This window comes from Acipenser ruthenus, chromosome 1 (assembly GCF_902713425.1).
Source record: "Acipenser ruthenus chromosome 1, fAciRut3.2 maternal haplotype, whole genome shotgun sequence".
Classification (NCBI taxonomy): domain Eukaryota; kingdom Metazoa; phylum Chordata; class Actinopteri; order Acipenseriformes; family Acipenseridae; genus Acipenser; species Acipenser ruthenus.
The window spans coordinates 4905701-4917163 of record NC_081189.1 but is presented as its reverse complement, the minus strand read 5'-3'; the positions used below and the strand labels follow the sequence as shown (position 1 = coordinate 4917163).

The 11463-nt window shown below is 38.8% G+C and overlaps 1 protein-coding gene across 1 annotated transcript; it reads right to left on the bottom strand.

The window, feature by feature from the left end:
• Positions 1–425: 425 nt before the first annotated feature.
• Positions 426–4840, bottom strand: LOC117403629 (cytochrome c oxidase subunit 7C, mitochondrial). The gene is made up of 3 exons (XM_034005872.3): positions 4676–4840; positions 3512–3660; positions 426–556 (listed from the first exon to the last, which is right to left on the bottom strand). The coding sequence occupies exons 1-2, from the start codon at positions 4748–4750 to the stop codon at positions 3544–3546; spliced, it is 192 nt and encodes a 63-aa protein (XP_033861763.2). The 5' UTR covers positions 4751–4840; the 3' UTR covers positions 426–556; positions 3512–3543.
• Positions 4841–11463: the final 6623 nt, after the last annotated feature.

The window sequence follows — 11463 nt, the reverse complement described above, 5'->3', positions numbered from 1 at the left end:
TGTAAGTAAAGTGGTCAGAGTGGAGTAAATCGGACAACTCATTCTACATCCCCAAGCAGAAGTTTAGAATTTTTTTGGTAGACCAGAGAAGGACTTACAGCATGGAACCGTTGCATTGCATCATAAATTATACACCTGGTTACACAGGCAAGTACAATTAGGCAGCCCAAGATTAGTGCTAATCGGGTTCTGTGAAAATTGTCTCCATCTTGAATATTAAAGAAATTAAAATGTACCATCCACTGCTGTATGACACTTCCTCTACAATAGCCAACGAATCCTGGATAGATGCCCTTTGGCATTAATTTAGAATAACAGTTACCAAGACACACCTTAGAGAAATCAAGTAATCAGACTTGCGAATTTATGGAAGTGGGTCACCTTCACATTCAGATATTATTCAATTGGAAATAAATTGTTCAGACTTGTTGTATTCATATGTAGTAAGTTTATTTACAAACACACAGCCAGCCAGCGTGACAAATTATTCCAACATTGACTTTTGCTCATGAAGTCGGTAATCTGCAGGATAAATACGTTCCAAGGTAAAGCAGACCTGTTAAAAGACAGAATAGGAAAAATTAATATCATCCATCTAAATGGGATCATCACAAAAACTAAACTTAGAATTAATATTTAGGTGCTTTCACACAGAGGAGTTATTTTTTTTATTTTTTTTATAAATTTAGTCGTTGCCAATTATTTTTATTATTTTCTCCCAATTTGGAATCGCCAGTTATTTTATTATGCTCAGCTCACCTCTACCACCCCTGCGCTGACTCGGGAGGGTGAAAACGAACACACACTGTCCTCCGAAGCGTGTGCCGTCAGCCGACCACTTTTTTTCACAATGCAGACTCACCATGCAGCCACCCAAGAGCTACAGCATCGGAGGACAACGCAGCTCTTAGGCAACTTACAGACAAGCCCGCAGGCGCCCGGCCAGACTATAGGGGTCGCTGGTGCGCGGTGAGCAGAGGACCCCCTGTCCGACCTAACCCTCCCTCCCACCGGGCGACGCTCGGCCAATTGAGCGCCGCCTCCTGGGAGCTCCCGTCCTCAGTCGGCAAAGGAATAGCCTGGACTCGAACTCGCGACGTCCAGACTATTCGGCGCATCCGGCACTCTACGCAAGTGCTTTTACTGGATGCGCCACTCAGGAGCCCCCACACAGAGGAGTTATGACGGTTCAGAACTGCCACTGAAGCAGCTTTAGGTCTGTGTGAATTGCCTATACCACTACAGAAGCGTCACATTTTATGCTGTCTGTGAACCACCTTGCGAGTTGGTTCAGAGCACTGGCACTGAATCGTCATAACTGCCTGTGTGAAAGGCCACAATGCCACTGAAGCGCTATAGTGGGTGTGGTTTCAAAGTCAACATGCCACGTCACTATAGCGTAGGTAGGCAAGGGGCGTGCATGCAGTGCTTAGTTTGTGTCGGGCACAGCCCCGGAACCTCTGGCCGCTCAGTCATAGCACCGGTACCTCTAGTTAAAACTCTCATAAAATGCTTTATTTTTAAACTCTCGGCACAGTTGCATTAAGTCTGCAAGTTATTGTGTGTGCGCTAAAGTGAGACAGTCCACTGCCACGCTTGTAGCCTACTTTAAATTACTTTACGATTTCAGCTTGAGTGCCTTTAAGTAAGATGACACTGGCTGCAATTCTATTGTCATTTTTTTTTTTTATACACAAATAAGCTTGTTTGATTTGAAAAACGTCATGAACGATACAAGCAACTTCTTACACTACTTGGTTTGATTAAATGAGTAGTATACAGCAAAATATGAAAGCTCAACATTAATTTCAAAGAACGGCAACTTTAACGAAAAAAAATATTGTAGCCTACTTCATTAGGAACATTAGCCTACTATATTATATGAAACCAAAACAATGAAATTAATAACAATCTGGTTCTCTTGCCTTTTTCAATGAATATAATTTAATTAGAGAATAAAAACATACTAAGTTAACAACTACCTAGCCTAAGTTTAATTAATCGTTTTTGTAATCTACCAGCAGCTTCTGTTGCAGACACATCGCTGATAATAGTGCAAACCGTGAGTCAAACCAATGTTCGTGTTGGGGTGCGTTTGTTTATCAATGTCGTCCTTCTGGCGTGCCTCTGAATGCCTTTTAATTTGTTTGTTTTTTAAAACATTTAAATGCAAAACCATACCAAAACATGTATACAGGCTTTTTATTTAATTATTTGTCCTGCGGTTGCCTTCAATTAATTTCTCTGCATGCACTACTACTTTGTATATGATGTACAATACGTGATTGTAAACATCTAACAAGTACGTACAATACTCTTTCAAATAAACATGTTATGATTTTGAATATGCGCTTCTTAGGGTCGGTATTATTGTCATTGCTTGCACCCCGGCACCTCTTTCTTTACAAATTAAGCACTGCGTGCATGTGTTAGGTCTTGTCAGTGTTTCAGATTGCACGAGAACAGTCTGCTGTTGCCATGAGAACATTCTGTTGATTGACAGGTTTGAAAGTTCTACTCACGCAATCTCTTTGGCTGTGTGAAAGGGTTATGATGGTATTACACCGGTATAGATTGCGCAATTTCATGCTGTGTGAAAGGGTATTTTACACACTTGTTAAAACGTTTCAGAGATGGCACAGCAGCTGCATTTCTCTATGAAAATGCAGACTAGATCATTTGTGCGTTGCTGGGTGAAAAATAAATAAAAATCTTGGAACCACATGACAGCTGTGTTACGTCTTGACACAACATTTAACCAATCAGAGAGTTGAAGGGGCTGGTTTTGTGTGTTAAGCACTTCAAGAGGCTAAAACGTTAAAATGACTGCTAAAAAAATAGCTGATTATTTTCAAAGCAAAAATAGTGACAACAAATGCAGGATTTTCAAAATAAGCTGGCGATCGGCACAATCCACTGCCTAATACTATATTTGCATCGACTACTTTGTTAAAAAATATTAAGATTATTTTTGGGTATCATTCAGTCGATTTTTTTGTCGTATTATTGTACTGCAAGGTGATATACAATACATAAGTTATACACATGCACCTAACCCCCCCCCCCCCCCCCCCCGCATATTCCTTTTGTTGTGATCTTAAATATGTACCCAGGTGCTTGAGACAGATATTGGGGGTTCATGTATAAAGGTTGTATGGGATATCAGCTGAACACTTGTTAGCTGAAATACAAATGCTTAAATGCAGAGGTGCTGGACTATTACACTGCGGTTTCATGCAACGGTTATGATGGTGACCAAAACGTGTGTGCGAGTACTGTTGTGTTAAAAAAAATGGTTAAAATGAACAGTTGAATTCAAAAAATGTAGAACAGCAAAAAATAAAAATAGACGTGCATTAACAAAATGCCCTGAAAACGTAAATAAAATAATGTTAAATGATGCAATCAGCTCAATAAATTTCTGTTCTACCACCCAGCTGTACAGAATTCCTGGGGGGAACCCTGTGCCTGCGACACCTGGTGAGGCACATGGCAAATCAACTAAACTTGCCTGGTATATTATCCAACGAACATTAAAACTCTTCACTTCTTCAGCAGCTGGTGTCTGACAACAATGAAGGGGAAAGCAAATCCGCTACCAAAGAACACGACCATCATCCCCAACAGCCTCCATTTGTTCTCAATAGAGAAAGGAAGGTTCTGCAAAAAAAAATATATATATTATTATTATAAAAATAATAATAATAATAATAATAATAATAATAATAAATAAACTTTATTTACCCCCCTCAAAACAAATCTGATACACGCAAAACTTGAAATTGAAAGATTTAGTTTAACACACGGTCTTCACCCTTGAACATAAAACCAGACATGGCCGATTACCCCGACACCTCATTTCCACTGCCTGGCGCTACAGGCTTTGGCTGCCCATGGCTAGCCACTCAAGTCAAAAAGTAAATATGTATCGGGGGAGATGTATTAGTTGTTGATCAGAATAGTCCACTGCATGTAGCAATGACACACATTCTCTACAGGGCAGGGAGACAACTAGTCAGATACTACGTCTGGTACATCAGAAAGTATTTACAGTTTCATTGAATAACTCATACATAGAAGCTCGCATCATATGTACCAAAACGTGTCTTTCATTCATTCTATTTAAGTGTCACCAGAACTAAAACATATTCATTCTCGGGTACAGTAAGTAGTTTGAATCAATTCAAACCTGCATTTTGCTATTCTGTGTGACGCTCAAGTGCCAAGGCACTATCAGTGTGTTAGGTGCAATACAACTGCGCTAGGAAGGCTGCGAAATCCTTAGCATATGCATTTCAATGTTCTGCACTATTTTCTGGTAAAACATTCCTTTTGCCAATGGAAAAAATATATTATTAAATAGTAAATACAAACATACAAGCTATTATTGCATTAACTGAACTGTTATATTAATAATGCTGTTATTGTAAATGCTACTGTACCGAATTATACGACCCCTCTCCTTCACTCTTCAGCAATAATTAACACACTTATAAATACAACACGAACAACAATCATCAGTAGGTATTTTTGTTGAGGTTAGTTCTATTTCTTATGGGTTATAAACACCCTAACTTTGACCTCCAGCGCCTGGCCTTTACACCAGGCCTGAAATACCTTAACCGGAACTCTCTTTCATTTAAAATTAAAACTGCCACACAAAGCTCAGTTTTACCTTTCCCGGTCCCTCTCCATAATGAGACCTGCGAATGGCAGACGTGGTGAACCTGCGGACAGCCTGGCCAAGCATGACTATTTTATTTGGTATTTCAAGTTCTCTCACACACTTGCAATCTCTCAGCCGACCTTCCTTTTTGAAGGAACAGAGAGCGGATTTATGGGATAGCTCAACAATAAATGAACTTCCTGGAACTGGCTAAATGGTTTCTGGGAAGTGTAGTCTTTTAAGTTTATATTTGCCACTGAGATGGATTTCAACTTCTCGTATCTAAAATTCAGGTAAACATAAACGTCTCATTTTATTGTATGTATGTGTTGTGGTTATAAAGGCAAGTTATCTTAGTGAAGAAAGCATCCAAATACTGTATTAAATTTTGCCTGCCTTAAGCCCGGGATAGACAAGCGCAGCGCCCCACTGCAGGAGACGTCATGGTGCGGTAGCGCTAGTCTGCACCCGGACATACAGGAGCGGTGTGCACTACGTGCGTGGCAGTCACTAGATATGAGGACACCGAGGTCGTGTACTCGATTGTTTCATGTATGTAACCTATTTAATATTTTTTTGTAATTGTATTAAGCCCACCCCCTGGCTTCCATTATAATATGTTCACTATTCTGTTTTTTTTCTACTTTCTGTACATTCTTTGTTTATTTGAATAAAAATGCATTAAAAAAAAAAAAAAAAGTGTCCTCGATTGTTTTTTTTTTTTTTTGCATCATCAATGCTGATGCTCGTGTAATAATTCTGGTAAAGTACAAAATACTCTCTCATTTTCTCTGTTGGTTTGCCGTGTAACATGGATTTGGAGGCTGAATAGTAAATACCAAACAGTCATATAAATACTGCAGCTAGTGCTTGAAGCCCAGTGTGACCTCGGTATGTCAGCTCTGCTCACGACACTGACTACGCGGTACAGTACAGTAGTTGTCAGCACCACACCGTAGGCTATGTACTCAAATATAATTTACATATATGGCCAAAAGTTTTGCATCACCTGTACAATATTAGGATGCAGACATAATTAAAACAATAATAATAATAATAATAATAATAATAATAATAAAAACAACATAATTTCGATATTTTATTTAATACTCTCAAAAGTCTACCGGAAACTACAATAGTAGTGTAGTATTTCATGTTAGATTTCAAAATGTCACATATAATCTACTAAATAAAAACAGTGGTTTGTTTTTCAATGTTGTTTTTCTGTCATCTATAAGCAAGTGTATGAAATGAGCGATCTGAGCTTAGCAAAGGAACATACAATACAATATGCTGGTGACAGCAAGTAGCCTACTACTAAAATGTTAGAAAATATGTCCTTTTACAGCCAGTTATTTAGTAAAAAGAGTAGTGAACTACAGAAATAATTTTTAAAAAGGCAGGAAGGATGCTTATCAGGGGTGATGTCTAAACTATTGACTTGCCTGTCCTTTTATGAAATATGGGAGGGATCAAACACTTCAGGGTGCTTGGACACCTCCGTAGACAGCAGTTTCATTCATGATTTTTCCTGGCAAGCACGTGTTGTCATTACTTGGATGTGATTGGTTAATCCACTGACGGTACCGCGTGGCAGCCAGTAAAAATCTTTCTGGATTCGCTTTGAGCGGTACCGCTCAGCGTCACCGTGGGACTCGCATATCATCCTGCGCTGATCTGTCCAACACCATATGAAAGCAATGGCAGCCATACAGGCGGCAAAATGCCTCGCGTGTCACGCCGCGCCTGTCTCCAGGCTGCCAGATTGGCGCTTTTCCAGCCAAATTTTGCTTTTTTTTAAAACATCTGTCTACAGGTAACCAGAGTCAGAGTCAGAGGCTGATAGGTAAGTGATCCTGCTTCAAGTAATTAACATTAGCTGTATTTCAGTAACATTATGAAGGTGGTGTTGTTTTAATTAGTTGATCTTCTGTTTGTGATTAGTACCAGGTGAGTGTGGTTCAATTGAATAGAGGTTGGAGTCAGCTAGTCTATTTGTGCGGCAGCCAACAGAAGAGCCTCTCTACCAAAGAGCTGGGAGTCTGGGTGTGGGAGTCCGTTGGAGAAAATCCAACCCTAGCAGCGCTCTGGAAGACGCCAACTACTAGACAGGTCTGTACCCTCCCCCCACCGCTCCTGCTCCCACTACTACTGTACCTGTCTGTCTCACCTATCCTGCTATGACTGTCTCTCACATCCCTGTTATTCTGTCCTCTTACTCCCGCCCTCTGTCCTCTCTCAGCGGCTGCTCCCCTAACCCCTCTAATGTCATCCCTCTGCCTTTCCCCCCCTCCCACTCTCTCCCCTCCCACTCTCCTCCCACTCTATCCCTTCCCACTCCCACTCCCCTCCCATTCTCTCCCCTCCCACTCTCCTCCCACTCTCTCTGGTGCCCTCTGGAACTGTCACTCTTCTGCTAACAAAGCTGATTTCATCTCTGCCTTTGCCTCCCACCCCTCTCTTGATTCCCTTGCTCTCACTGAAACCTGGCGCTCTCCTGTTAACACTGACTCCTGCTGCCCTGCCCTCTCTCCACGTCCTGTCCCATACTCCACGTCTCACTGGACGGGGAGGTGGGACTGGTCTTCTCTCTCCCTCCTTACTCTTTTCTGTCCCCTCTGACCTCTCCTCACTCTCTGTTAACACCTTTGAATTTCACGCTGTCCAACTAACCTCTCCCTGTCAACTCCTGCTAATTGTACTGCACCGTCCCCCTGGACCTCTCACTCACTTTCTCGATGAAGGTCGTCATCAGTGCAGGACTTCAATCACCACAATGCTCTGCATACTATACCACGCTCTCCCTAAGGGGCGTGACTTTGTTCAGAAGCTCAACATCCAATAAAATGACAAATCACACAAATGTGCACACTTGCATTCAGCAAATCCTGCTACTTCTTTCCTCAGGACTGATTAATGTGGAATTCTTACAGATGAATGACACTCGTATGCATTTGACCGGGGTTCTTGTTTAATTGTAAAATAGGGAGAAATAAAAAGCTTTTTTTAAAAAATTTGTAACAAATTAAGAACTGTATCAGTACAAATATAATTAGAACGTGTTATTTTATTTATTGTTTTATAGATTGTACGCCAACAGTTCAGGACAATTTAATTTTACTTTGAATAAAATAAAATAAATCGTGGATCGCATTTGATCTCATCACATAAAAAACAGCAGTGCTTGTAAACTGTGAGAAGAAAAACAAGCAAAGCCCATACATAAATAAATAAATCGTTTATAACATTACTTAACTATGTTATTTTTTTATTTTAAATAAATGTATAGCACTTATGTATGCTTTTGTAATATATATTTAAGTCTTAAATGTAAGTACAGGTTTCTGGCTGGTTTAACAAAACACAATACGCGGATAAACAGTGGCAGCTCGCGCGTGCTTAAACAACTTCCGCTTAGAAAACACGGAAGTGCCCATTCAGATCTGATACGTTATGCTGATTTTGGTCTTTTACTTTTTAAATTTAATTTATCATATTTTCTAGTCATTTACATGGTTGTTAATGTAATTTATGATATTTTTCCACCATTAAGAAAATAGTATGCAAATATTTGTCATATGCAATACATTGGGTTTTGTACATGTTTTTTTTTTTACTTGTGCAACTTTGTGGTGGGTTCATTTTGTGTTTGTTGTGAATTGTTTTTTTTTAGAGAAATTGATTGTCTGTTTCCAGTTTAAGTTTGCAAAGAATATAATTAATGGTAAAAGTACCTCTGTTTGACAATAGGAAAACACCCATCAGATAAATCTGGCAGTGTGCCACTTTCAATGTGACAACATACCGTTTTTCGACATTACACGGATCAAGTTTTGGTACACGTACCACATTCTGACGATGTACCGCTTTCTAACACTACACCTGTACTTGAAAGAAACTGGTGACCAGTGCAACCTATACATATTGTGTAAGACTGATGATATAATGTATCATTTCTGCATATTTCCAAAAGTTCTGTAGTGCTTAAAATTAGTGCATCATTCTTAGGCAAAACATCCTTTATAAATCAACCACATGGGTAATACGTTAACAGTGAAATGATCTGCAATGAATAAGGCCATATTTTAACTTCATATTGATCTTTCTGGTGTTCTACCCCAGGAGATATTTATTGACCACATTGGGAATCAAGAGTTTGATCCGTATTAAAGAAATATTACTGGGTAAGTTCTTAGCAAAGAAATTCACACACGTTTTGTGTGTAATACATCATCGCGTTTTATATTTATTTAATTGTTTTTTTTTCCCTCCACAATGACTGCTATTTTAACCAGTAACGTATGTTGTTAAAATTCAAATACTGTACCAGTGTAGCAGAAACAAACAATAATTAAAGACTTGAGTCCAAATGCAGCCAGTGTACCTTTGTCATCCTGGCTGTGTAATAAACATGCCAAATTAAGTTGTTTGCAAAATGTTTGAGCAGGGAATTGAAATGTAAGCACAGGATTATGGAAAACCTGATTCTGAAAAGTAGCCACCAAATCCATGAAAAGATACATTTAAACCAAATATGTAGCGCATAGCATAATATTTGTTTTATTCCTCTATATATGTATACAGGGATGTGTCCAGTCGAAACTCATTGGAAATGTCCTATTGGCAGGCTGGTTAAGCTGTTAAGCTGGTTTCAGTAGCAAAATGATAGTTTACAGTAAATAACACCCAAATGCATTGTAGTACCATGATATGTATTAGAGTTTCTGGTGTACTGTATACCTACACTCAAAATACAGTTACAGTTGGTAATTTTCTCATTTTCTCCATCTTCTCTTTACCCAGTAAAATAAGTCAGATATTTAATCAAGGGAGGACAGTCGAGTATATTTGGTAAACATACCATCACAGCACATATGCTGTATTTTAAAACATTCAAAAAATAAAACAAGGGAGAACAATAGCAACTGTGTATGTGCTCACTGTATCTAAACACAGGCAATAACTTGTATTGTTATGCTGTCTGATTTAACACAAACATGAGGCCATCCCTAAATGATGCGGTCCTCAAAGCTGGCACTGTTTTATTGTTTTATTAAATCCTAACACTTTGCTATAATTCTGGGTTGCTTGCCCCCAGTCTCCTCTCTTATCTACAGTGCATTGGTTAAAGAAACATGGCGGGCCCTAACTTCAGTCCTATTAGTTTGCAGAGTGTCATTCTCACTTGCCCTTTCGAATATGCTGATGCAGTACTTTCTGGTAGACAAACACCAGCGTTTTATTGCATGCATTGCCTGCCACCCAGCTCCAAAACCAATCTAAATGAAAATAAATGAGAGTACGTGCTTTTGGTACCTTGCCATCGAAATACCAGATAAAAAGGTCTCCCTTTGAATGTTCTGGGTGCTAAAACACTTTACATTGCATTTGCTGATAGACTAAAATAAAGTAATCTTCCTCTTATTTCCAAGTTGGGTAGGAGGAGATTTATTAAAGTGACCCCAGTGGTTTAGTCTCACACGGCACAGCAGTCTATTCGAATTATTTCCATCTAGATCCCGCTAACCAAGGCTTTACAATCCATTTTCTTTCCTTGTTATTATTTTTAATATTGTTACTGCTCCCATCCTCTTTTGTTGTGCTGAGAAAGTTTATTTGCGATATACTAATATTTAAAATACAACACAATTAATAAACCACACTTCCTTTTGCTTTAGGTCATAGTATGAACTGCATGCGTTAATCCCGGGATCAGCTTTCTTTGTGACATTTCTGTGTTGGCCACATTCATGTTCCCATGTCCTGTTGAAGGAATACATTATATCATGTTTTCTAATTTAATTTCTGACCTGTTACATATCCTATAATGTTCAATACAATACTATGTTTATGTTTAGATCATTATAACCCATCTATTCCAGACTCCTTGAGGCTGATAGTAGGGAAGTGAAATGGGGAATCCCATGAGTGTTGCACAGAATTCCGTGCATGATTCTCCCCTTAACACTCTACAGCGCAGCGCTAATATGCTTCCCCAGTGCACTTCCCACACCATCGAGGAGTCTTCAGAATCAGTTTTACTGCAATAGTTAGTAAGCATGGCAAATTATTATTTCAGCCCAAACAGCAACATAGAATGATACAGAATGCACATAATAAAAAGGTAAGAAATGAAATTCGAGGGACACACACAGCATGTAAAGCATGGATCCCTTTAATACTGTTCATGGTATGTGTTTCCATAACACATTCTCTGTTACACCACTTTTTTTTTTTTTTTTTTTTTTTTTAAATACTGTGACCTTCAAAGTCTTGAAGTTAAACTTAAAAAAGAAATACAGGTAATAAAAAAAATATTTATGGAATCCAATCTCATATTCTGGCATATAGAATTAGGAATATGACAAGAGAGCCTAAAATAAAATTATTGATGAGGGAATCCAACATCGGTTCAAGTCAAAGTAATGGAGGCAGTATGAAAAAGCCAGATTGACTGCTCCTTAAAATAACTTGAGATGTTCTAATGTATTCTGCCCAGGGCACATTAGAATCAGCTAAATGATCTTTTCCGGTTCTCACTTTTTCATGTTATTTAGTATCTGTTACAATGGGGGATGGGGGCTTGTTCTGAGAGGCATTATAGGAGAAGAAGCTCAGATGTGCAAATCTTACAGCTAAAAGTAGAACAAAGCTATTTCTAGTTGGGTGTGTGTGACAGGATGGACCGAGGTTTGAGACTCAGAGACAGTTTTAAGTTCAAAAATAAAGTTTTTAATAAACAAAAATACAAAATAAATAGGCACAAGGGCCAAACAAAAAGGTTTAAACATAAAATA

Coding starts and splice junctions, on each gene's coding strand:
- LOC117403629 (XM_034005872.3), bottom strand. CDS start 4,750: ATGCTTGGCCAGGCTGTCCGCAGGTTCACCACGTCTGCCATTCGCAGG. Junction 3,661..4,675: donor ATGGAGAGGGACCGGGAAAG/GTAAAACTGAGC, acceptor TTTTTTTTGCAG/AACCTTCCTTTCTCTATTGA.